Source organism: Lissotriton vulgaris, chromosome 5 (assembly GCF_964263255.1).
Source record: "Lissotriton vulgaris chromosome 5, aLisVul1.2, whole genome shotgun sequence".
Taxonomy (NCBI): Eukaryota; Metazoa; Chordata; class Amphibia; order Caudata; family Salamandridae; genus Lissotriton; species Lissotriton vulgaris.
Window position 1 is genome coordinate 1690222926 of NC_141693.1, and position 26830 is coordinate 1690249755.

The 26830-nt window shown below is 43.5% G+C and overlaps 1 protein-coding gene across 2 annotated transcripts in view; it reads right to left on the reverse strand.

Moving 5' to 3' along the window:
- The window catches only part of METTL2A (methyltransferase 2A, tRNA N3-cytidine), a 49925-nt gene that overhangs the window by 12507 nt on the left and 10588 nt on the right, over positions 1-26830 (reverse strand). For both annotated transcript variants that reach the window (XM_086923833.1, XM_086923832.1), the window contains 5 exons: positions 22468-22844; positions 16809-16858; positions 11534-11594; positions 11037-11176; positions 7795-7901 (listed from right to left, as the gene is read on the reverse strand). In XM_086923833.1, the coding sequence (XP_086779959.1) occupies positions 7795-7901; positions 11037-11176; positions 11534-11594; positions 16809-16858; positions 22468-22844 (735 nt within the window). The remainder of the gene's footprint in view (positions 1-7794; positions 7902-11036; positions 11177-11533; positions 11595-16808; positions 16859-22467; positions 22845-26830) is intronic.

The following is a 26830-nucleotide window of genomic DNA, read 5'->3' on the forward strand; positions in this document are numbered from 1 at the left end:
TCTTTTCGTCCCGCAGCCGAGCTGGGCAATTTCTATGTCATGATACAGCTCAGCATGCAGGTGCAGGGGCCAGAAGTGCTTAAGTGCATTGTGACTGAAAGATGATCTGCTGGTGGACTTTCCGCTGGGTGCAACAGAGGAATACTAGCTAAAGGCAATTTGATCTTGTCACTCAGTAATCTTTAAAAGGCTTCAAGGCTGTCACAAGGGAAAGTCAAAGCGGTTGTGCAGAAAAAAAATGGAAGCAACAGGAGGAAAGACTGTTCAGTGTCAGTGTGCTCTCAGGGGCTCAGATGGCCGCCGGGTAGGAGCTCCTGGTCGGAGCTCCGAGTGCTTGGGATTCCAATTTTGGATTTAATCCCTGTTAGCACTCAGTATCCCGGGTATCCGTAGTTACGCAACTGAATGTAACTACAACAGACAACTCAAGTAACTGGAACATATTCTTAACGGCGCGGGAGAGGACCTTATCGCCCCCGCCTTCACCGGACACCGGGCTGCTACTGTCCATCGCAGGAGTCTAGAACGGACGTCTGACTGCCTGGAGCTTGCAAGGGCGCTGACCGGAGCCAGCAGATGAGACCAGATTGGGACCAGAGACACCCGGGATCGAGACATCCGCTGTGAGCCTGCTGGGGCGCTGACTGGAGCCGGCAGGAGATAAGAGTCTGGGACCAGAGACGCCCTGGTGAGGGATTGCAAGCGAGTTGCCCTCTCACTGCGCGGCGGTTCTGCCCGGACTCATGCGGCACCCATAGGAGAGTGGGCGCACAGGCTTGGTGGGGTCGAATGAGCTGACTTCAACGGACGGCGGGAACCGGCTGATGGGGCGCTGACTGGAGCCAGCAGAGGATACCTGTCCGCTGACTGGGAGCGGAGACGCCCCCAGTGAGGATCTGCGAGGGAGCTGCCCTCATATTGTTCGGCGGATTCTGCCCGGGCTCATGCGGTAAGAGGGGAGTTCCGAGGCTAGAGGCGAGGATAGCGGGAGACACACGACATCGCCTAGCGAGACGGGAGGGGCTGCAGCTTAGGAGCTCTGGCCGATTTGCGGGCAACAGCGAGACGGGAGGGGTTGCAGCTTAGGAGCTCGGGCCGATTTGCGGGCAACAGCGAGGTTCCTTCGGCGGTCATGACTCCCGGTGCCCCCCCTCTCATGCTGCTGCAAGGGCCCTAGGAGCGGACCTGCGGAGCAGACTTGCGGACCTACAGCCTTCTTACGGTGCTGGCGGGGACCGAGGATCGGGCATGGGGGCTAGCATGCAGCCTGCCAGTAATTCACCGCATCTTGCTTCACCTCTTGACTAGACCCTGGATGCCTGCAAAGTGTGATATCGGCAATACTGCACTCTAAACTCTAAGGCGCCACTGTGCTGAAAATAACCATAAGGTACTTTATTTACTCCACTCATCTCACATTTTTAAACCGCCATTGTTCACAAGGGCAGGGGTCACTAACTGAAACCATAAATCTCTGTCTGTACCTCCAGAGGCCCACGAGGCTCCTCGGCATATCTCCTCCACACAGGTCCAAAGCAAGAACAACAAACAGAGGACTACGATTCCCCTTCTTGGCGGCCATTTTAGACTGATCTCTCTCAGTGGCGGCCATCATGGACTAGTCAATCTCACTATTGGAGCAAGAGCTGAGAACCAGACACATAGTCTAAGTTCTACTACCGCGCACCTTACTTAGCCTGTATCGACACGCTCTTGTGATAGTGTCTGCCTTTTATTGCAGCATTTTTACATCTATGTGTTTTTATGCAATTGTTCATTACCTGTAATGCACCGACTGCCACAACATATATTCTTGGATGCTCACAGTGTACAACTATTTGTTTTTTTTGTACTGGTCCTATAACCTGTTGTTATGTAATTGTTTTCACAGTATCGCACCGACTGCTTCCTCATACATTCCTGGGTGCTCACAGTTTACAATTATTTGGTCTTACGTATTGGTCCTATAACCTGTTTTTATGTAATTGTCTTACCTGTAATGCACCGATTGCTACCTCATATATTTTAGGTGCTCATAATCTACAACTATCTGTTTTTATGTATTGGTATTATAACGTGTAATGTAACGACTGCTACCTCATATTTACCTATGGGTGCGCATTAGTGTCACCTGGTACATGTAACTCCTGTACTGCAACATTTGCTACCGCTTATATCTTTTGTTTGCGCTCTAATGTCACCTGCGATTCATGTAACTTACAAATGCTTTTGTATTTTGCTCCAGTATACTGACAGCACCATACATCTACTTGTATTCGGTACATTTAGGCAAACTGCACCAGTTTTAATTTTTAATTCTTAACCTCCTGTAATGCACAGATGACTCAAATCACCGCCATTCCCTTCACCCCGGACTCCACTACCCTCACCCGCAACCCCACCCCCTCCCCACGCACCAATCCTCATTTCGCCCCTGACATCACAGCTCCCACCCACACTGCTCTCACCCACAACCCCACCCCTTCCCCTCCTACCAACTCTCAGACCTCCACACATACCATTAACACCCTTCTTTCCCCTGACACCACAGCTCCCACCCACTCCCCTCTCTCACCTGACATAACCCTCAACACCAACCCTTCCCATTCGACCAACCCTCGGATCTCCACACATACCATTAACACTCCTCTCTCCCCTGACATCACAGCTCCCACCCACACTCCACTCTCCCCTGACAGCACCCTCAACTCTGCCCCTACCAACCCTCGGACCTCCACACACCCCATAAAGACTCCTCGCTCCCCTGACATCACAGCTCCCACCCACACTCCTCTCTCTCCCCTGACATCACAGCTCCCACCCTCAACCTAGCTCAGCTCCGGAACGACACACACAACGACAATTCCCACCCGTTATCTCCTCCCATCCTCAGTCCCCACTACCCTCTGACTAGATACGTAGAACACACTTCCGCTCCCTACTTAACTCCCCCACCTCTCAACAGGTCCACCATCAATCCCACTCCCCCCCCCCCCACTCTCAGTCCTCACTACCATTACTGCACCTCCACCACCACTAACTTACACCCAGCCTCCACTTTGCTCTCTCCGCCTTCCACCAACCCCCTCTCTACCTCATCCACACCGCCCCCGCCCAAACTCTCTCCCCTCCCTAACTCCGTCCCGTACATGGACACTGACACAATGGAGCCCTGCACTAACACCAGCCTTCCCCCCCTCCTGCTCGCTAATTCACAGGTCAGTCATGCACCTCTGATCCCCGCCCCCACCTCCATCGCATACCCCACGCTGGACAAGATCATGGCCACCCTCATCCAGGTCAAAGAAGAACTGCACATCATCAAAGAACTTCTCTCCACAACCCCCATACAACTCTCACCCAACTCAACCCAACCCACCAAGTAGTTCAAGTGTACTAATTACACTTGAACCACTACTGTGGACTCTTAAAGAATATGCACAGACCTCACTCCCGGCTTGACCTCTTTGTTTATTTGTATTATCTGCATTTTTGATCTATATCGTTTTGAGCTGTTAGCTTTCCTGACTTAGCTGTTTGATTAGGAGCATGTACTGTACTCTCTTTATGTAAAGCGCTCTGATATCTGCAAAGATCTTGTTCGCGCTATATAAAACTTTCAAAATAAATAAAAATAAAATAAATTCCTAGAAGAGCAAATTACTGGGCTTGAAAATCTGCTGACAGCGGCCTTCAAGTGATACTCGCACACAACTTGAAGTATAGTTGAAAACAAAACTACTTGACACAGCAAAGCTGGCATGCTCAATAGCTCAACACAAAGTTTACAAACTCAGAACTAAAACAGGAAAGCTCTTGTACTGGTTAGTTAGCAAGAAGATGGACTCCAGAATTATACCTGCGCCCACAAAAAAAAAAAAAGATTAAATTCTCCAAATTTCACGGGCAGTTTTGTAAAAATCGCTGCCTTTTTACAAAACTGCCGATTTCAAGATTTGTTTGCATATCGCGAACTCCAGGAGGGTCTGCTTAGCCAGGGATTTGAGTTTGAAAGCATGAGAGAGAGAAATGTTTCAGCATATGACCTAGTGCTATGACTGTGCTGCACCATGGTCGTGCTTGTCCCTCCCGCACTACTATCCAACTGCCCTTTTTTTTGTAGAACATCTTTATTGGGCATTCCAGGGGTTAAAGATTTTGTTAAAAAAGATGTTGTCCTGGGTAATGCAGATGTTTTAGGCTGCTGAATTTTATTTATCGTATCAATCTTTCCTTTCTGGGTTGGAGTAGTAGTTTTTTTTATAAAAACCATGTCCCTTTCTAGCTTCTCTAATTTCTTCAGGATCGCCTTAAAAGACCCACATTTTAGGCAATCTTCTTCTCAATTTATGCTAGCATCAATGGCTCTAGTACCCTTTTTGATAGCCTGCGCAATTACATCTGCGGCTTCCCCGGATTCCCCTTCCAGCACAGCAAATTTGTTGTTACATATAGTAACTAGTTCCCCTACATTTTTCGGATTGTCCCCCTGGTCAATGCTTCCGCAGATAGTATTTACAGAAATAATGTCTTCAGGAGAGTCTAGAATGTCCGAACCAGGGGCACCCTCTTGAGGATTGTGAACAAGGCAAGTTGTTATAATTTGGGGAGGCTTTTTCTTAAAAATAGCGGGTATCACTTTTTCTCGGCACTGTCTTTGTCTTTCTGCCCCACAGTCAGGGTTCTTCTCCTGTTGGGTGGTGGGGTTATCTACCAAAATTTCCTCAAGGTCATTCACGAGAGCTTCAAAACGAGTCAGAGTGCAGTTTGTACCAGGATGGATGATCTTTTTTGCCTTTTTCCCTTTTTTTGATTGTGACTGTTGTGCCACCCCTTCCATAGTCTTTCTCTTGCCCATTGTTTAAATGAGCAAATAATTAGAGGCACTCTCGGGACTTAAGTTAAGATGAGTCAATACGAACAGGGTAGGTAATGTGGACAAGATTTCTGGATAGGCAGACCCCCCTAGACACCCCACAGTACCTTTTAGTCCTTGTTCTTTAACCGCGATACAGTGTTGGGTGGGCAGATGTTAGATGTGTGGTCCAGCCCAGCCTCGGACGGCCACAGACAGCCCGCCCTCTGCCCGGGCTCAGCCCGGCGCCGCCCGCGAGGTACCCCTTCCACTTGTAGCGCCTCCCGGCGCAGGGATGCCGTCACAGGTTCAGCGCCGGAGGACGGGGCAGCTGGGGGATGTCGTTCCCGCTGCGACCGGTCCGGCAAGTAGGAGCCAGCAGCCGTTGCCCTCACGGCCCGGAAACAGGAGAGGAGGTGTCGTTAACCCTCAAGCAGGTTGGGCAGATGCAAGGAAGCTGTTCCCCTCACGGCGCGTGTCCTCAGCGTACCACCGACGCACTCGGCGCCCCTTCCACTTGTAGCGCCTCTGGGCGCAGGGATGCAGTCACAGGTTCAGCACCGGAGGCCGGGGCAGCTGGGGGATGTAGTTCCCGCTGCGACCGGTCCGGCAAGTAGGAGCCAGCAGCCGTTGCCCTGACGGCGCGGAAACAGGAGAGGAGGTGTTGTTACCCCTCAAGAAGGTTGGGCAGATGCAAGGAAGCCGTTCCCCTCACGGCGCGTGTCCTCAGAGAAATGTGTGGAATGTATATCGATGTAGCAGTGGTGCGCAACAGCGTATATGTTGTACATTGAGAAATAGAGTTTTACCTGTATGCTTTAATGTGTCTTGAATTCTGACACTCTCTGACATGAGCTTTGCGCGCGCGCGCACACACACACACACCACCCCGAACCCCTTACACCCCCCTAGGTTACACACGTTCAAGATTGTTTTCTGTACTTTCAGAGAGGTTTTCTACTTTCGCAAGCTTCACTAAGAGAAGGGGCTGGAACGTGTGGGAGCGCAGGACAATACTTGAGATATCCTTTGCCTTGGAATGCTTGCATGGAGCTGGGACAGCACCTGTAAGTTTCCTTGCTGCAGGGGATGTCTTCTCATGCAATGAGATTATAAAACTGGAGTTTCTTGGCTTGGAAGCCGGACTTCTCCTGAGAAACGGACGCGTTTGCTCAGAGCTGTATTTCCCGCTTGAGGAGTCTCTTGACCCCCGGACTGTGATTGGGAATCCCCCGTTCTTGTGTGGGTTAAGTTGAAGATATTGCAGCCAGTGAGTCATTTCCTCTGATCATTGGCATTGAGATCTATGCAGAGATATAGAGTTATTTCTACATGTGTTTTTATCTGTGTGCCGAATGGCCAGCCTGTGAAGTATCTTTATTCATTGGTTCTTGTTGATTGGCATCATCTGATGTATTCTGTACATATTTTAAATGCTTCCATTTTGTGTATACATGCTCTTTATATACGAGTCTTTCATTTGATAGTATTATTTCTTGTATTTGATTACTTGCATTTGACAGTGCTTGATTTGGCCGCCCATTATTATTATATTTGCTCTCTTGCATTTGATTTATGAGTATTTCTTTATCATAATCTGCTTATGTTTTGCATCATTATTAATATTTGACTTGTAAGTGCTTATTATTTACGTGGGTTTTACCATAAATATCAGCTATTGTTTTAGCCCATGCAATATTTGGTTATGTTGTGAGTGTTTCATTATTGATTGCTCACATACACATATTTACATGTGCATGTTGTTTTCATTTGACATCTGGGAAAGCCTGTTAAAGAATGTTGCAGTAATAAAACCCTACGCTTTATTCTGAAAGCGGTCTCTTGATGTGCCTCATTTGGTGAGTGCTGCGACAGATCCCTTTCTAGGTGTTTTCTTGCCTTACCATATGCCTCTTCTAAGGAGTGCTGATTTTTTTTTTTATTTGAGAGTGTAAAGCAAGACAACTTTAAGCCCTACTTGAGGGAGCATTTGTGCCCAATCACAGCTGCTGACCCAGTGTCATGACCGTGTGCACAGAATAACCTGACGACATTCAGCAGGTTCTGTGACCTCTCCACCCCTTGAAGCATGTAGCTCCTCATGTCTGAGCAGAGATGGGATTCTGAATTGTGTTAACCCCAGATTTCTTTCCTCGCATAAACAAATCAGGCCGCCAAACATTTGAGAGTTTAGAGGTGACTAGGAGCTAACAAACCATGGGGGCAGCTAACCTCTCGGAAAGTACCAAACATCATACCATCTTCACTGTAGAAACAACATAACACATTTTTCAAGATAGTAGAACACATTTTAGATTGGACTCAATATGCTCAATACCAACAAGAAATATACTTGGAGGCTAGTTAAGTAATCATCTCATGACCTGCTCAAAAGTGACCTAAAGCTGCTGCCAGAACCAGGCTCCTTTGCAACTTTCAGTGATTCATTAGATGAGTTTAGAGTAGACACATACTGATGGAAGCAAAAGTGAAAACGCTACATTTATGTTTAAAAATGATTTTCCAGCACCTGTTTCTTTGGTGGCACTGCAACCGCTTCACTTTGAAACACACACTTTGTGCTAGCAACCAAGGGGAAAATAGTTTAAAAAACGGCATATGAATATTTCATCTATTATATCACTCTGTCCACCTTTCTGTTCTATTTTAAAATATCCACATACACTTACATTTGATTGACCTTCCTGTGGTAAAATAGTTGCTGCTGTCTTGCTTACAGAGTGAAAAAAAGCAATCAAGCCACAAAGTTTACATGGTAACATGACATGTCTGCTATAGACAGGTGTCTGCACTGGAATGAATGTAAGGAAAATGGTTCAGTGAAAGTAGGAAAGAAGATGACATGGAGAGGGGAAGAAAAGATACTTCTGAAAATACCATCTCGGATTTGCATTGTGGCTGCTGAGAAAGTAACCTACCTTTCTTAAATCGCAACTGAGCCATGTCGTAGCGCCCATAGTCCCGCAAAAGGATTTGCCCCCCAGGTTTCAGCAGTCGGACAAGTCTGCAAAGAACACCTAACATCCTGAGAAAAGAGAAGTCAGAGAAATTAGTATCTGCAGAACCCATGAAAAAGAAGCTACGAAATTTGGCTTTACTCACAAGCAGAAAGGTAATGTGGGCTTGGGAGAGGAAGACACTGGATATAGGAACACAATGAGAATGGTGAAATGACTTTAAGAGCAGGTGGCTGGGAGACATTAGAAAAAGGTGGCATTAACACAGAGACAACACAATCTAAAAAATAAGCACAAGGGACAACTGTATGGTGTTACTAGGTGGTGTACTGCTCATGTGGGCACTGAGACTGTGGGTACACTGCTGCAGTGTTTCCCTGTATTTAAGGTACAGCTAACTATGCATTTTTGGTCACTCATCAAGCATGTTTTTGGACTGACAAGAAGTTATCTAGCGCTTCTTTCTGATTTTAGTAGCCAATAAGTCACTCATGTAATTTTAATTAAATGTGACTATGCTCTGTAATATGAGGACATATTCTGTACGTTATCAACCATGAAACAAATGCTTTTGTGAAGTCCGTTTTTCGTCAAGATACATTTTGGGTGAGTGGTCATCCCCCTTAAAAATTCAATAGCACTATTTCATATTAAAAAAAAATAGAAATAATTGAAGCCCACCTAAACACTGATACTTGTTATGGATACAGTTCTGGAGCTTGTGTAGCTTCGTTGTGTACATTTTGAATATATAAACCAGTCAGTTCTTTTATACCACCAGAGGGCTGCACCTGCCATTGAAAGAGTCACTATTGTCTTCTATCGCGTTAAAAACCTTTAGGATATACTGTTCTGGGAATATCTGGGGTTGTGCATTGAAAATATACCGCTGTTGCCGAGTGTATGCAGTATTTGGTGTTGATACGTGACAGAAGTACATTACTTACTGGATAGAGAGGTAGATTTATACGTGATGAGACAGGGGGTTATTAACACTAAGACAGGATTATACCAACAGGTCTACATGGAGAAGACTGGTCGAGGGATGCAATCAATGATAATAAGGCAAGGAGATGTCATCTATCTATTTTGACTCCAGGAAAACACACAAAACAATGTAGATTTGTGCTGCCCTCACTCTGTGAGGCCAGATGTCTGCAGAGGTATACTACCAGGGAACTTAACGCAGACCATGGGAGAAAAGGAAGCAGAAAGACATCAGCATTGTAGTCTATCAACCGTCTTGGGCTTGCAACCCTTTCTCCCTTTCAAACTGAAACACTCAGCATAGAAAACCCTCTGCTTTTTCAAGCCACTGAAACACATAAATCACCTCCAAACAGGCCAGTTCAACTGCACCATTTCCAAGGTTGTAAGGAGAGTGTATGAGAGCTGAATATGACATTGGTAGGATTGGCTAACACAAGGGTAGAAATAGAACCATGAAACATAGGGCTTGATTTAGAGTGCAGTTCTCTGTCAGGGTGACAGAGTATTTTACTCTGCCGCACGATGGAGTCACGGTAAAGTGACCCAGTGGACATCTCTAACATTTGCAGGAACCGCAGTCAACATAATTGAGTCATTCGGCACACTTTCAATTTCATTTTTTTATTTACAAACAAAGCAGAATTTTCTTTTTGATAATATAAAAAGCAATGACCCCCTTCACCATGGGAGTTTTCTTCCATGGAGCGGGAGTCATTGAAATGTTTTTACTTTCACTTATGGCCGAAAGTAAAAACTTGCCATTTGCTTGTCCACTCTATCAGGGCTGGACGGAGATATGGCCAAACCTTACTCTATCGGGCCATTGGAGGTGTATGTCAGTGGTGGAGACGGAGTAGTCTCCCCCCACTGACATACTGAAGATCCCCCTGACTTTTAAATGAGGCAGACAGACCTTCAGTACAGAGGAAAGGGCACTCCATCTCTGTTTCGACAGAGTACCCTTTCCGCAACACTCTAAATCAGGCCCATAATACGGGAACAGGATTAGTGCAATGTATTTGGGATCATGTTATGTAGATATTATCATGATGACTTGGCCACTTAAATCTTTCAAGGGGGCAGGAGACATAGCAGACAATTCAAGTAGTTCCCTGGTTGCAGGTGCAAGCAAGACCCCACTTGCTGAAGCTCTGCCTGGCTCACCAGGTCTACCTGAGGTATAATCCTTCCTAGAAAGATGCGGAAAAAGAACCATGTCTCAGTTGTAATCTTGGGAATGTCCTCCGAGTTACCTTCCATCAGCTATTCTTTAAAACCCAGTAGGCTTAATAATCTTTAGTATCAAGTCAGCTGAAATGCAAAGGTAATCATTAATGCCATGTTTGAATGTCTCAGTTTCTTCTCTCCACATCAGAACCGCTGCAATAGAAACCATTTCAGAATCATTCTAAAAAAGGGCACTTATTCTATACAAGGTTTACTCTTTATTTTATTAAAAGGTAATAAGTCAGTTTATCAATTTGAATCGATTTTAGATCAGATCCAGCCACCTCTAGTAAGGAAGCTGTATTTGTAATTCAGATGCGGAACTCTCCCGCTTTATGCAGTAACTGATAAGTGGGCTGGACATACAAAGTCCTCATGCCCAGGCTGCATGGTAGAGGAAGAAACACTGGCCCATGTAATGTTCTTTTGCCCTGCGTATAAATTGTCTAGGGTAAAATGGATCATTCAACTGTGTAAGAACATGGGCATTAGGAATTATCGAGATCTTTTAAGGATTCTCAAATCTGATACTGCATTAGTACATGCTGTGGTGTGCTCAAAAGTTCTCTTTGCAATGTGGCTTAAACATATGTTTTTGATAAAGGAAGCTATATAGTCACCAGCGACTTCCATTTTCCTCTATTAATGTGGGATATTTGTTTTTGTTTTTTTAAATTATTGTTCGCTGACTTTTAAAATGTGTTTTAGCTTTATATCTTAAATTATGTTTTTACATAGTTTTTAACTACATGATTGATCCATTTGCACTCCTTTTGCCATTCCTTGCACAATGTCTGAACTTATAATGAAATGAAACTGCAATTGTCTATGCTGACATTGATTATTGTTGAAATTATTTTGTGCTTTTTTGGCTGAAATAGCCGCAATAAAGCTTAATGAATGCATGAATAAAAAAGTTGTTAGTGTCAGATTTATCAACGTGAGACAAGGAGTCACACAGTGTCAAGAATGACAGGTAAACATACTTATCTGGCAGGATTGCTGAAAGGACAAAGATCAAGATGATGATGTCCACACTCTCTGCAGGCATTGGGAAACTATCCTGCTCGTCAGACACATCGTGGACAAAGGCGAAACAACGAGAAGGATTGTAGTCTTCATTGCCCTGTAGAAGAAAGGCATTGAAACAAATACTAGCGAGAATCAAATTGATGTAAATAAAGCGTGGAAGGAAAATTAACAGAAAGTTAAACAATCTAGGATTCGTGCATTGTAAGATAAGAGGGGAGGAGATTAGATTGATGGGAGAAAAGGACAATTGTGGCACTACAACATAAATAACATTTAAGATCATGTTAACAACATAAGCCAAAGTGAAGTGAGAAAACAAATAGTGCAATGTCAGTGAACTATAATGTAGTGCTCTGTGGATATCTCTTCAATAATGTGTAGTGGATAGTAACTGGATCTCTATCTCTCCTAATTTCAGTTTAGAACAATTAATGGGTCTTTTATGTCTTACCTTGACCAGGTCTACAGCTGTAGTAGAGAAGTCACAGCAGTATACAAAGAGTCCGGGATCACTGAAAGGATCAGATACACAAGTTCCACTTCAACATTTTTTGGATTAAAAAACTGACTGTTGCTTTTTTTCCCTTTTTAAGATGGGATTCGTAAAAATACACCTACTATAACAGTGCATATAACATCGCATAACATAACCAGGGACATATCAATGTAACTATCCATTTGCCATATAACCAGTCACATCACATGACGGATAAGAGGTGAAGGACATAATGACTTATTAACTCACATAACAAACCAGGCGAACATTTGTTATTCTGGACAGATGGATATCCATCCACAACCATAGAGAAACACCACCTGTCTCTAAACCAGTTTGTCTTGAACTCGCATCCTAATGTTTCAGATCAGTACTGGCTCTTCCTACACTACCCTATCCTGGCAACCTATTTATGTTGAGAACGACAAAAGGTCAAATTCACGAGAGCAGACTGGTGTAATTACCCAGCTCTTCCCTAGTCCTTAAAAAGCTGTTCATACGTTTCTGGGTGGGTTCTGCTTTTCTGTCTTCAGGTGCCTTCAAGACTAAGACACAGAAGAATGCTTGGTAGAGAAAAAGGAGAGGCCGCAATAGAGAAAAAGTGAAGGCAAATAAATAGAAGAGAATGACGTGAAAAAAGAGGACAGAAACGAATGAAGCTAAAGATGTTCATGAGCAAAATAGAAGTGAACAAGCAAGACAAGTGAACCAGCAAGAGAAAGTAGTGAGAGAGAGAAGGGAGTAAGAAAGAAAAAAGGTGATACAGAAGGAAAAGGAGGGATGAGAAGAGAAATAAAAGCAAGTAGGAGACATCTTAATAGATAAAAAAAGACAGCAAATGCAAGGAAAGACAAAGAGGAAGTCAAGAGACGAGTGATTAAAGTAAAGCAAAAAGAAAGATGTGAGAAAGCGAGGATACATAGAAGAGATCGGTAAGAGATTGAATGAAGAAATTAGGAGACCAAGAAACATAAGAAAAGACACAGATAAGAAAATGGCAAAGGAAGAGAACAAGAAGTGCAACAGAAGAGAAGGAGAAAGAAAGTAGGAAAGAAGATTAAAGTGAAGACAAACAGAAAAAGAGGAGAGAAATTAAAAAGAAGACTGGATAAATATGGGGTCAAGAATAAAAAAGATGAAAAGAAGAGTCAAAGAGAAGGGAAAGGCGAAAGGAGGAAAAAGGCAATTGTAGAAAAGAGAAAGAAATATAAGAATCACACAAGAAGGAGAAAGAATGGAGAAACGAGAACAAAAACAGAATGACAAGAACGTGGTGAGAAGGAAAAAAGGCAAAGAAGAGAAAGAAGACAAGGGTAACAAGTCACTTTCATCTAGGACTCTGCCCACACGTGCTCTCCAGACAGGGAGTTGTGAGTCACAGGCTGAAGTCTTGATGAGCTTCCCATCCTCACACAGCCAGTCTGGTTGCTCGGCAGAGGTCAACGTTTGGGGTCTTAAACTCCCCAACTTAAAGTCATTTTCCAGACACAAAATGAAATTAGTGTTGGAGTCCTTGAAGTTTTATGTTGGGGTTCTGCTCAATTGAAATGGACATCTTTCCACTTTCTTCTTCCTCCTGAATGATGTCTATCACAGCAGTCAGGACCGAAGCTGATTAATTCACAATAATCATGGGAGTAACCAGAGTTCACACCTGGATGTCAGCCACAGTGTTATGCGCATCAAAAGGTTAATCCTGGGCTCCCAGTCCTACTCTGTAGGATTCCCTTATCAGCCCCATCTCGGTCTTCTGTCCAGGCCCTTCCTTATCATGGAATCAAAGAGCCCTTTGGACGAAGGGCTTTCAGCCCGAAATGCATTGGATGAATGTTTGCATGGTTACCCAGGTTTAAAAGTGTATGGGAACGTGCTCCAAAAAACGCCTGGATGGGCATTTCTTGTAGATTAAAAGTTTGAATGCACTTCGCCGGTGTGAATTTTGTTAAAATTGGACAACTAAGGATTACTGGTTGTATACTGGATTCATAACGTGAGATTACTGGCTTTTGCCAAAATCGGCAGTGCATCTTGATTCTGATCCCCCATTTGATGTTTTGGCAGCTTCCAGCATAGTCCTTGTGAGCAAGAATGCGTTGCTTGTGGAAGGTGGAGGTGAGTTTGTCATGTCGTCTTGGGGTCGTTATTGCATTGGTTTGAGATGGGTCCCCTACAAAGAGAAAGAGGATGACAAAGACGTGTCATGTCTGGTTTGTCGTGTGTTTAAGGAAAGGGGATTATGTAATGACGTGATGTGTCTGTGTATGCATAGGCTGTAAAATATTAAGGGTGGATGCTGTGAGATTGTTGTAGGAAAGTGCCCCTTTTTGGATGGTTACTCCCTAACTTTTTGCCAGATACTGGATGAGAACTTTAAAGTGTTCCCTTGGTCCCTGCCAATCAAGCTCCCAGGGCCTGTGTTCTTTACCAAAACTGTACCTTTGTAACCAGAATTGGTACACCTCTGAGCCACCTATAAGTACCTTATTAAAGGGACCCCTGGTACCAAGGGCCTTGTGACCACCCTCAGCAACCCCTCACGTTAACACCTGCACACTGCCATTGCAGGCTTCGTGTTTTGGTGCAGGCCAACATCCCTGTGTGCCATGCCCACCACCACTGCCTATGGCATGGATAAGTCACCCCTCAAGCAAGCTTCACAGCCCTAAGGCAGGATGCACCATACCCCAGTTCGGGGCATAGCTGCATGAGCAATATGCCCTTATAGTGTCTGTGCCATTCACAGCCCCTGCAAGTACAGTGAAGCTATTTTGAGTACATGGGTTGAGAGATAGTCAACAGGGACTCCACAGCTCCATGATGGCTTTACTGAAGTCCGAGACGTTTGGAATCAAACTTATCAGCATAAAAAACCTACACGGATGCCAGTGATGGATTTAGTAGAATATTAACTCTGAGGGCATCTTAGAGATGCCCCCTGAAAAACAACCAACCTCTAGTGTATTGGCTAACTGGTCCCTGCCAGCCATTCACCACCAGACAGGTTTCTGACCTCATGAGGCGAGAGCCTTTGTGCTCTTAGAGGTCAGAAACAAAGCCTGCTCTGGGTGGAGGTGCTTCACACCTCCCCCTGTCAGGACAGCAACACTTGACGGTGAGCCTCAAACAATCTCACCTTCTGATGTGCTGACTTGGGCAGCTCCAACTTGTGGAGATGCCTGTACCCCTGTCCCAAGCCCCACTTTTGGCAGCAGGACAGACAGGAGAATTATTATTCAGAGTAAGAGTGCCCACCCTAGCCTGGCATACCCCTACGGTTACCAGGAGCTGAGGTGAACCCCTCACTTAGAATTTCTCCATCTTGAATTGGAGAATTAGGCCTACTAGGAACATGGGTGTGCCCCTCTCCCCACAGGGATGTGCCCAAACCTCAGTAACGCCCTTAAATCCAGTATTTAAGGGCTCCCCTGAACTTTCTTCCTCAGATTCGACAACCTACGAAGAAGACGGACTGAAGAGCCGTGCAGCAGTGGAGAAGAAGACCACGACTGACTTGGCTCCAGCCCTGCCCGCCTGTCTCCTCCTGCAGCGACCCTTCTCCAATAAACCGGCGTGGCCCACAGCCCGCCAGCCACCTCCAAGAACACCGGGGACCTGTGCTGACTTCAACAAGACTCTGGTCTCTCGTGGGCACCAGATTTTTGTCCAACCAACAAATCAACACAAGGACTCTGAAATTTAGGCGGATCCGCGACACTTGCACCACTCTGCACCCGATGCCCACGGCTGAGTTCCGGCGGCCCACCGGCCCACTGAAGTCTCCCCGGCGCTCCCGACCTGGAATTCAGCATTGGACAACCTCTCCTGATCTCCCACTCAATGCCTACAGCTTCAACCTTAAGGGTCCCTTGAGCTAGTGAGAAAACCTGACGCATAAAACACCCCTGCACCCGTGGCCCCCGGGCCTTGGTGTGCCCAACCAACAGTGTCCCAGCATCCCCCCACTATCTAACTTACCTCTCCAGTCGTGGGACTCCTTCAGCCAGCCTTCGAAACCGAGACTGCAGCCGTTTTGTCCAACTGAGGATCTCTATTGGTTTCAACAGGACCCTCAAGGCCTCCTTGGCACTGTGCACCCAGGCACCCCTGTGCCGCTGGTGGTGCAGTCTCAGTGCTCCTTGGTGGTCCCTCCCCAGCACTGAGCTTAACCCAAAGGGCCTGTGTCCCTCAACCACAGGTACTTACCTATAACAGGTGCCTCTTCACGGTGCCCCCGGCCTCCATATGATAACATTGGCCCAGTGACCTCTGCACCAGGTTGCACCAGTGACGCTGGTGGGTCAGTGCCTACCTTGGTCTGATCCTTGCCCAGTGTTGACCAAAAGCCCTGGAGATTGAACCTCAAAACCGTTTACTTACCTGTAAGTTACTCACCTGTCTTTTTTTCATAGGATTGCATTGGTCTCTCACTGTGTCGTACTAAGTGTGATCCTAAATGCAAAGTATATTTTTCTGTGCTGAAAAGCATTTCATGCATGTGTATTGTTTGATGCCATGCAAACCTATTGCCAGTAAGTTGAAAGTATTGCATAAAAGTCTACTTACCTGTAACTGAGTTCAACATGGTTCCTAGAAATAAAAGTAACTAAAGTAATATTTTTCTACAACCATTGGCCTGGAGTCAGTAATTGAGAGTATGTTACTGCCTGCTGAGTATGTACACCAAATGCATTCACACTACCCTCTGATAAGCCTAACTGCTCAGCCCAACTACCACTAGATTGAGAGTAGGGCATTAGCCACTTTAACTTCTGCAATACCCACTGGAGTCTGTGCACACTATACCTCTTTTTGTATAGTATTTACAGAGCCAGCTTCCTACAATGTGATGACGCATGTAATGTAGTTGTACTACAGTTGAAGCTAGAATGGAGCCCTAACAGGACCTAGTATGCTGTGGCTGTAATCTGGGGGCCTAACATGAAATAAAGAACTTACCTCCTATCTGATTAGCACATGTAAAGTTCCTGCCCTCCAACAACATCGAGGCACTAATGTAGTGCAACTGGTGTATAGACATTTCTGCAAAAAGACAATACTCTATATGCTAAGCCTCCACCTTTCCAGATATGGAAGCTGCAGTATTTCCTTTTGTAGGTTTAAGTATAAATGAACTATCAATGGCAGCTAGGTCCAAGCAGCTTTGTGAACTTCAAAGTAACAGCAGAAAGGAGGATTTGAATTACAAAATTATAAAACAGAAATAACTCACTTGTTCGTCTTTAAGATGGGAAAAACTGTATTGCCGACGCCACACCCGACCTATGGGATAAAATACATAGGACAAAAATCCAGTGGTTTAGATCAAGCAAACCGGAAGTTAAGCAAATGTGTTATACTTGCAACACATTTTTAATCTGCTTTGCATGCAAGCTTTTTTGGGGTTGTTTTGTTCAAAATGCTGCAGGAAATGCATATTTTTTTTACCAGAATACATCAACAGCAAATTGTTTAATTGTGTGTGTAACTGTTTTTATGTTCTTCAAGGGGCCTTGTTTATATGCTTTTTTTTACTGAAATGGGTAAGGTGCAAAAAAATACTTAACATACCAACTGCAATCTCATACTCCTTATACTGCATTAATGAATATTCCTCAGTGTGACTGCCCAATCCAGCTTGTTAATTTATAATAAGAAATGTAGTTCACTTTCTATTTTGAACTCCATGTGTACTGTTCTGAGTCTACTGATCCACTTGGCTTCATTCGTTCTTAATCACATTTTTTTATTTCCACCCCTAGGGTCTTTTGTCTAGCCTCTGTATTCCATAGAATTTAAATTCCATCCCCTTGGGGGAATTTAGATTTTACTGGATCATTATTTGCTTGCTGTAGGCAACCCATTACCAACTATTGGTATGCAGGGTACTATGTGATATGGAACTCCTCTTTTTTTAAATTGGGAAAGGACCAGATAGGTTCTGGGACAATAACTGATCAACTGTGAAACCTTATAAAAAAAAGCCAATATTGACTAGTTTGCTTGAGAAATATGTCACCAGTATCAATAGATTGTATATAGGTAGGAAGTTATGAAAATAAACAGATCTCTGTAACTATTTGTTAATGGAAGCATGAGATGAGATGTTTTTTTTGTTTTGTGCCATGTCTATCTTGATTAGTTCGATGGAGGTCTATACATCTATACATGCATGCTATACAACAGAATCTAAGATACATGTTTAATTGTTTTTATAGCCCTGAGGAAGTCCATGCGGGACGAAACGCATTGGCTGGGCTGATGTTTGCATTCATGAAATGAAATTGTGAATAAAAGAAACATTTGAATACAACACCTTTCAAGAATCCCTTCGCTATACTTTTTTAGAGTTGTATGGATTGAAAGACATTTACTTTATTTGACTTATGAATTGTTCAGATTTGTATGCTCCCTGACAACATTTTTGTTCATTGATAGAGAAATCGGTTTTTCTCTTATATATGACTTCTAAGTAGTGGGGTCACACCAGGTTGAGCATTATTGCAGCATTAGATAGATTGAGAAACTCTTGCCCACACTACTGACGTTTTGACATTATTGTACTCGGCCTCTTAGGAGGCAAACAACCCTAGCTTCAGTCCAGGCAGTCCTTGGTCTTTCCTTGCATCATTTGGTGGGAAGTCCTATGGAAGAAAAAGAACCAAAAGACTAGTGGTACTGAATTTAGTTACCTCCCTCTGCAGAATGTGTTCCAGCAAGGTAACCCTGTGAGACTTCTCTCTCCAGTGACAGAATAAGAACTTTTCCTTGTGATGTAGTTATCTGAAATTATTAGAAACATTACGAATGGCTGGAGAAGTACATATTGTCACTTAGAGGTTTGGTTATGTTGTTTGGAAGTTATTAATGGGCTGAGTTCCGAGACAAGTCCTAATGGGAGTTACACATCATGGTTGTCTACATGGGATGCCATCCTCAGTTACTACACATCCCTAGAAGTCAGCTGACCTGTGGTCCATTTATAAATGTTTTGGCTTCTTGCCCTCCATAATTAATTCCCTGGCCCTCTTTATCCTCCCTTTACTTCTCCCAGCGAGCATTTTCAGTTTAGAACCCCATTTCCAAGTCTGCCGTCTCACAGAACTTCACTGTGTTTCATGAACACGGCCTCCAGATTCAAGGGGTTTGGGAACCTGGGACCTAAAACTTCAGCAGTATGGCCTAAACTAGAGGACTACATGCTATGAACGTTAGGCTTATGAAGTCGATGGTTGATGTATTAGAGACTGGAACTGGACAGAAAGTCCCCTGCATGTTCACAGTGTTATGCATTTCAGGAAAATCAAACAAATTAAAAAGAGTTTAGTGAAAGAGAATACTTTGGATGCACATCTGGGTCAAAAGAGGTGGGCTAACGCCAAAAATAGCCTTTGCTTAAACACTCCCACTCCATCACATCTGGCACTAATTGCGCTTGCTTTGGAACAGCAGTAATCCAACCACTGTCATTATTTAACACTTAGTCACTTAGTCTTCAGTCAAAAACCTACTCAATCCTCTCTACTCAGGATGCTAGGCTCAATACTCAACAGAAGCTACCCTCGCATAATTTGCAAATTTCATCACATTCGGCCATCATAACCGCCTCTCTTCAATCCTCATACTCAGTGACCTATCTGCTGCTTTTAACACCGCTAATAATGCTACCTTACCTACTTTCGCTAAACATTAGGTGTTCAAAATTCTGGACTAAAGGGGTTGTCCTCTCACCTCTTCAATCTCGCTCTCTGTCTCCTGGGATTCTAGACTTCCTACACCCACACCCCTAACTCTGTGAGTTACCCAATGATCAGTCCCAAGTTCTCTTCTTTTTCCCCCTTTACACTATCCCTCTTGGCAATATCATCTCCTAATTTGGCTTCTCATACCACCTATCTGCAGATAACACCCACATATATTTTCCATTTTCAACTGTCGTGCCCCTTTTTTAAGAACTTACATCTGTATTTTTTACTGTTATTTATCACTGGATGATGTTATAGTACCCGATACTTAATTCCTTAAAAACTGCCCATTATTTTCTTTTGTCGTCCACACTTATGCCCTTCCATTGCTCCATCCATTTCCCATCAAACTAACATCTGCAACTTTTAATCACCTCCATAGCGATTGCAGAGCCTCACCAATTCCTAAAAATAAGTAGAGTAGGATCATTCATTCCATTTCACATAACTAAAGCACTAATAGTAGGTTAGACTGTTGCAACATCATACTTGTCAGTCTCCCAAAGAACTCCTTCCTTACACTAGACGAGATTCTCAACTTCGCCACTAGGATAGTATATAACCTCCCTAACACATATCCACTCATCCTATCATCATTAAGTTGCCTAACTCTCTGTCAAAACAGGTCCCTCTTCAAACGGCTAAGAATGGTATACAATGTCATTCACCGTCAAGCCCCATGGTAACCATACTAACTGCTTTAATCACTACACCCACAACCGCAATCTAAAAATCAGCCAATCTACTATCTCCTAACCCTTCTAAACTCTCCATGCACCGTATCTAGATTGTGTTCATTCAACCTACAAGGACCTCACAACGGGAGCTCTCGTCCCCCTGGCAAAAGTTTTATTAGTTTAGGTGGGAGAAGCAAAAAAGTATTTTATCTCGACTACTGGTAATCACTCTGGACTGGATTCCAATCTATCATGTTTTACCCACTGCACCACTACAAAACAGTAGGCTAGTTATAGCCATTACTAAGGGTCAGACAAGGGGCTTAAATTGACTGCTGACATGCAGCCACTAGATCATATGCACAGAAGGGAATTAGATCCATGCAACACCCTTAAACCCATGTAGATTTTTCTATTTCTTGGTCAATGCACAGAATTAGTGTGGCAAGACTAGTGGTGTGAGTCAAGTTAGGAATCGCATATTTTTCTTCATTTAACAAAAAAGCCCTTTAAAGCATGTATCTAGACCCTAATAACATAGGACAGTAAATGTAGACGGTAATCTATATACCAGACGGAAAAAAGTTGAAACTGTCAGATATTCAATAGGCTGTTGTGCCTTGTTGTGCCTTGTACCTTGATGGTGAAACACAGCTAACCCCGGGACAAACCAGAGTAGACAGCACAGCAAACAGGAGGTGACATTACTGGGGTGAAAAGGGTTTTCATTAAACTTGGGCGGAGTATGTGGAGTGCAAAAAAAACTGCTGTGCTATGGGAGCTCCGCAAGCTGCAGAGTGCGTTAGAGAAATGCAGTTTGTGGTGATTTGTGTGCCAGATGCTTTCCCGCACTGTGCAATCATCGCGAAAGGCACCATGCACTGCACAAGTGAGCGATGCTTCCATTCTACAGCTCACGTCGTTTTTTACTCGAGCAGCAGCTTTCTCAAAGCGAAGGGAGGTTTTTCAACGCGAGCGGTCACGAGCATAGGAGACCCCTCGCAATGAGAATTCGGACCGCTCGTGCTGCGAAATCTCGCCGGGAGATTGATTTTCCACGCTCGCAAAATTGCTGTTGACGATCGCTAATGAGAAAAATCTGACCGGGATGTGAATTTTCCTCGCTTGCCAACTTGACATTGACGAACGCGAGCGAGGGAAAAAAACTCTGTGACCTCCATGGAGTGTGGAAAACTCCACGAGAGGAGTTCATTGCCCAGACTTAGTTTTCATGTCCTTAACATGCTCCAAAGGTCATGCAACTTTACTGATTTAATGGTCTACACTCACTGTGGTCAGAATGAGGCACGATTATACTCTACAACATTGATAACAATCTATAGAACCAAGTATGGGATGACTGTCAGTAATTAACTTAAATTGCAATGAAAGCACTTTAAAAAACTGAATTCTCTTGACACTGGTTTTACAAAAAACTCCAACAAAAAATAAAATGTTTACACAGAGAAAAATCATACTACAGTGGGATCGTTTGGTTGTTCTTAAACATCAATCAATGTGTATTTGGTAAACAACTTTCAGCCAATGACCAATCCCTACTAAGAAATAGATGGCCATGGAAGAGGCAACAACATACACTACAAAGAGAGGAGGGCCTGACTAGATAATGGAGAGCCTGCAGATTTTCTGCAGCACTGCACTGGCGACTTCATGCCCCCACATAACTATTTTATGGTTCTCTTTTGGGGTCCTTACTGGTTTATCTCTGAAACTCTTCTCTCAAAGACAACTATGTACAAAGGAGCGTGACAATTACTAGCCTTTTTTTTTTTACATTTTGGGTACCAACTCAATTTAGTTTAGTAGACAACTAAAAATCACTACTGTAAAAAAAACCTGAGGCCTCAATGAAACAAGTGCATGGCCTCAAAACAGGTATCAGTGCTGTCTGACACAAAACTACCATTACAACAACTGTTTGGTCCCAGGCAGCTCTACCAGCTTATTCATGCCGGAGGCAGAGTGTACTGGCAGTGCCACATTAGAAGCTGCATTATGGGCACAGTGCACGTGATGTCATTTAACATAAGCGACCCTTCAAAGAGGTTGCTTACAGTCTAACTAAAAAGCGAGTGACAGACTCAAACAACTCACAAGGAGAGTCCCATCAACTGCACCGAATGATGAAGCTTAAACATATTACCTGCTATCACATGAAATAGGCGCCAACAAAGTAGGTTATCTCTAAGAAAACCGTTCTCACAACAGTATCCCAATATCAGAGTTTCTTGACATAGTCACATAGTAGATCTTTCACACAAGAACCCAACACAACCCATCGGTGGTAGGTTTGGAACACCTGGATTGACAGTGGTATAAGAAATAGGGAAGATTGGATGCTTTCAATGAATAAATCATGTATGAGAAGTTTAAAAGACAAATCAACCCATACGATTTATCAACTTTACATTATAAATTGTGTGTTAAAAACAATATAGTGAGACATTACCTCCAGGATACGGTAAGAAGCAGAGGAGCCAGGGAAATCCTCATCACTAAGTTTCAGGTCTTCAATAGCAAGTGTTTCTGTCAACTCAGAACTGGGCTCCTTTTTTTGGGATGTGTTGCTGCACGTAAAGTTCTGTGCTGAAGCTGCTGTGGTGCCACCATCTTTGTCTTTACAGCACCGTCCCTGCCCAATGCACCCAATTCCAGTCCCCTGTGATGACAGATTGTCATGTGTAGATTTCTCGGTTTCATTTCGGGTCTGGTTTGGTGCAAGTTCAGGAAATTCTGTGAAAAGCCAATGCCTGTCTTTGAAAAATCGGTTTTCATGGAGGGAATAAAATTTGTCCCAGAATCCGTGAGCACCAACTTCATATTCAGCTGTGAACGAGAAGAAAACGGTTATATACCAGCATCAGATGTAGAAAAATAAAGAATATATGATTTTACCTCGAATACAAGTTCCACGCATGGCAATACCACGCGAATTTTAGTTCGCAAGTGGCTTTACCACGTTGGAATTTGCAACGAAGGATCATACCACGCATTTTTACGTCCTAAACACAAACACAAATGCTAAAGATTATTTTCTTACCTGACACCTTCCTGTCTTTCACCAGCAGCCCGTACCTTCCATCCACCATCGAAACAAGCGTGAAAACACGTCTGCCAAAATTAAAAAAGGACTGCCGTAACGGCACGTCTTTGGGGGAGGCACTTTCCTTTTACCTCAGTGCTACTGAAGTGCGTTTTTTTTTAAAATGTAATTAACCCGCTCCTTTGTTTATTTTTGGGGGGGGAGACCCCCCCAGGCCCCCCCATCCCCTTCCCAGCCAACCCCCGCCAACCCCCTAGCCAGAACGTATATTCGTTGTAAAGACTGTCGTTGAAGGCATACGCGTGGAAAAGACGTTTGCGAGGTAAGTGCCTCGTAGTAAACGTCACGCGTGGAAAAGCCTTCGTTGAAAATGATGTTTCCAAATAAAACGTAAATCGGCCATAAGGTATTCAGAGATTTTTCATTAAAAATTTTAGTTAGCTACAGAAGTAAGAGAACTTTGCACAGGGAATTACAACGGTTTTGAGTGCAGGTTTTGTTTAATTCTGAATCCATTCTGGGGCGCAAATTTGCTTTTCACTTAATTTCTGATTCTAAGTTTGAATGGGACTCACTGAAGCCAGAAACTGCAGTATAGGGTTTGTAGTAAGGTTATCAGCCAAACGCTTTTGAACTGGTCAGTGAATTTTAAACAACTCAAAAGTTTTATATGAGGAATTCATGCTAAGCAAGGCTATCACCATGAACTCCTGCCAGTACTATTGGAGACTGTGATGTTTTGTTTAGTTGAGCAGGTGAATTCTGGCGACTGGAGTATTTGCAGCTATGCGCCTAAGCAAAAGAACTGACCAATGAAGACCACTCATCTCATCTGTCCATCATTGGCTGCCAAAAACTATGTTCTGTCTGGAGCATTTGCCTGTTTGCTCACCATATGCACCACCTCCTCTGTACATCCAACTTTGAGAAGACTTTGACAGACCTGGTTGTGAGAGGACTGCCAACAGACCCAAAGTGATGCTTAGTAAATGTTCTAGACTTCTCTATCATACAATAACATGGACTTCATGTTAACAGTTGGAGACATTTATTAACACTGAAAAAGCTACATTCTTCTTTTAAGACAGAGGTGTGGAATTCAAATAGCCCGACCCCGAGGACATGTTGTTTGGGGTCAAGGGCAACAAGTTTTAATGATTATTTTGTCCTTGGGACAAGTAGGCCCAACCCCCTACAGCACAAACCCTTTGGCTGCCAGTTTGCAGTACCATATTATGGATCAGGGAAGGAGACTATCTGCAGTTAAGGTAATATTTTTGCCCATATGTTACTGCTGTTCAAACTTGTATTTATATTTCATTAATTGAAAGCCTTTATTATTAGGTTAAGCGCTCTAATTAAATGTTGTAAGCGCCGACTACACTGCTGACAGTGGTTCAAGTACAAAAATGCTTGCACACGTTTTCAAAGTTTAGCAAAATGAAGCTATGTATAATGCTCCCGGAATGCTCTCTGATTTGATGCAAATATTTGCAAAAGCCTGAAATCAAGATTGCTGATTCTTTGCTTTCAAAATAAAATGTTCATTAAAAATGAAAGCAGGAAAAAATAAACATTTAGCTAAACTACTGTAAAGTTTCAGGTACCCTTTCTTTGCATCATCATTAAATAAAAAGTGTTGATGCATGCTAGTGTTTCCCAAAAATATTCATAACGGATAATCAGTGTAACCAGTTTCAAGATGATTATGGGAAACAAAAACAAACAAGCAATGGCAAAGCTAGTGGGTCTGAAATTAGTGGTCAGCTTTTTAGTTATGTCAATGTCTAACTTGTTTATGCATGTTTTTTGTAAAACCTTATTTAGGTGCGAGCTGCTAGGCCCTCACCATTATAACAAATATTGGCAAAAGCAAAAATAGTTTTTTGGTCTCAAAAAGCACACACTGCCACAGTAGTTACTGGCAATGAACAAAAATACTTTGTGTGCCGATATTCTCCTTGTGAAAGAACAGAATGCTGTCAACTCACAGTGAAGCCAGCCGAAACAGAACTTTAAGAAACACAAAAGGTCACGGTCAACACCAGACCATATTGGGGGCCTAATTATTAAATAAAGTCTCAAAAGTGCATCCAAGGGTAGTTATGCGGCTTTCATGAATTCCCAAGAATTTACAGAAGTAGGACAATAAATAGTACTCCTAGAAAATATTTGTGAACTGCTTTTTTGTATGGGCAAATATGCATATGTAGATTTGCTTTTGCGAAAATCTGAGTGTTTTCAAGTTCACTTTCCCTCCAACCACTTTTTTCCTAACCCTGGAAGAAGGTTTACGTCTACCATTGTCAGGAGTAAATGTCCAACATTTCTCTATATGTGAATATATTAGAAAAGAGTTTTTGATACCCTTAAAACATGCAAGTTAGTAGGTTTGCACAGACTCAAAAGGGCACTCTGACCCTGGTACTATTGCTTATCACTACCTTCAGCCCCAGTATGTAGATCTGTGGAAACGTGGCAACATAAGGGGATTGCAAGTATTCAAACCCTACTATGGTATGAGCCCTGGCATAATCAAGGAGGCCATATCAGAACTCTTATATAATGAGATTGCGGCCATAATTGGTCGCTGCAGTACATGGCACCAAGTAGGAAAGTGGATTTTGTTACATGATAAGTAGATTGATGAAGCAACCTGCCCCATGGACAAGTAGATATTTTATTAAATTCCACACCCCTGTTTTAAGAGCGTTACCTTCATAGATTTTATGTGAATTGTTTTAGTTACTAGCTAATATATGATAATTTTTATGTACTTGATTTCGTCCAAAAATTTGTATTTTTTTTTTTAATGTTTTGCTTTTACCTCTGTAAGTTCTGGCTAACATTTGCTTGGGCCTGCTTTATTTGCGGCATCTCTCCACTACTGGCAATCACGCTCGCATCTGATAGGTTCGACCAGTGGCAGCTCCTTTGCTAAGGTGGAGGAGCGCCACGCCACTGGTCAAAAGGAAAAATAAATGATATTAATGTATCTTTATTATCATTTTAGTTTTCCTTTTGCATTCATCGTTTTCAGGGCGGGGCTGGGCAGAACAGGAGGGAGGAGCGGTTTGCACTCCCCAAGTGTGTACAACTGCTTGGCCGGCTCTCTTGAGCCGACCAAACAGTCATGCACACTTTGCATCTTCCCTACCGGGCTGTAATGGACAGCCCAGTGAAGAACATGCCAAGCCTCCCATTCCCGGTCTGAGTGCCAAGGTCACAATACTGCAAGTTGTTATTTGCTCAGGGGAGCCCAAGATTCCAGCTGCAGGCCCGGAAACAGGAAGAAGAGGACTGAGAAGAGGCGGTGGCTGGCCGTTTTCAGGTAAGTGTTTTTTAACGTTCCCCCACCCCCGTAACAGCCGCTACTGGTTTCGACCTATATAGGCGATGTGCTCAAGTCTACAGGTAGTAGTAATGTAAAGTCCATAAGGCCTGACTCCATTCCGGTCAGAACCTTCAATTCATCTTGGACTACACTCCTTCCAAATCCTGTTATATGTGCTGTAAACAATAATAGCATGAATGTAATCGTCCCCTTATCATTCGCCGAAATGAAAAGGGGACAGAAAGTGTCAAGGAGTTCCCATAATGACCAATAAAGAACACCTGATGAGACATGCAGTCTGGAACAAGTATCAATATGTCAAGGCCATCAAGAAACACCCCCAAATAATTCATCAAAGAGGTGTAATTCAAATTGACGTCCCCTCATTTCTCATTTTCTTGAAGATAAGTCTAGGACCCCTTCTCTGGCACCTAT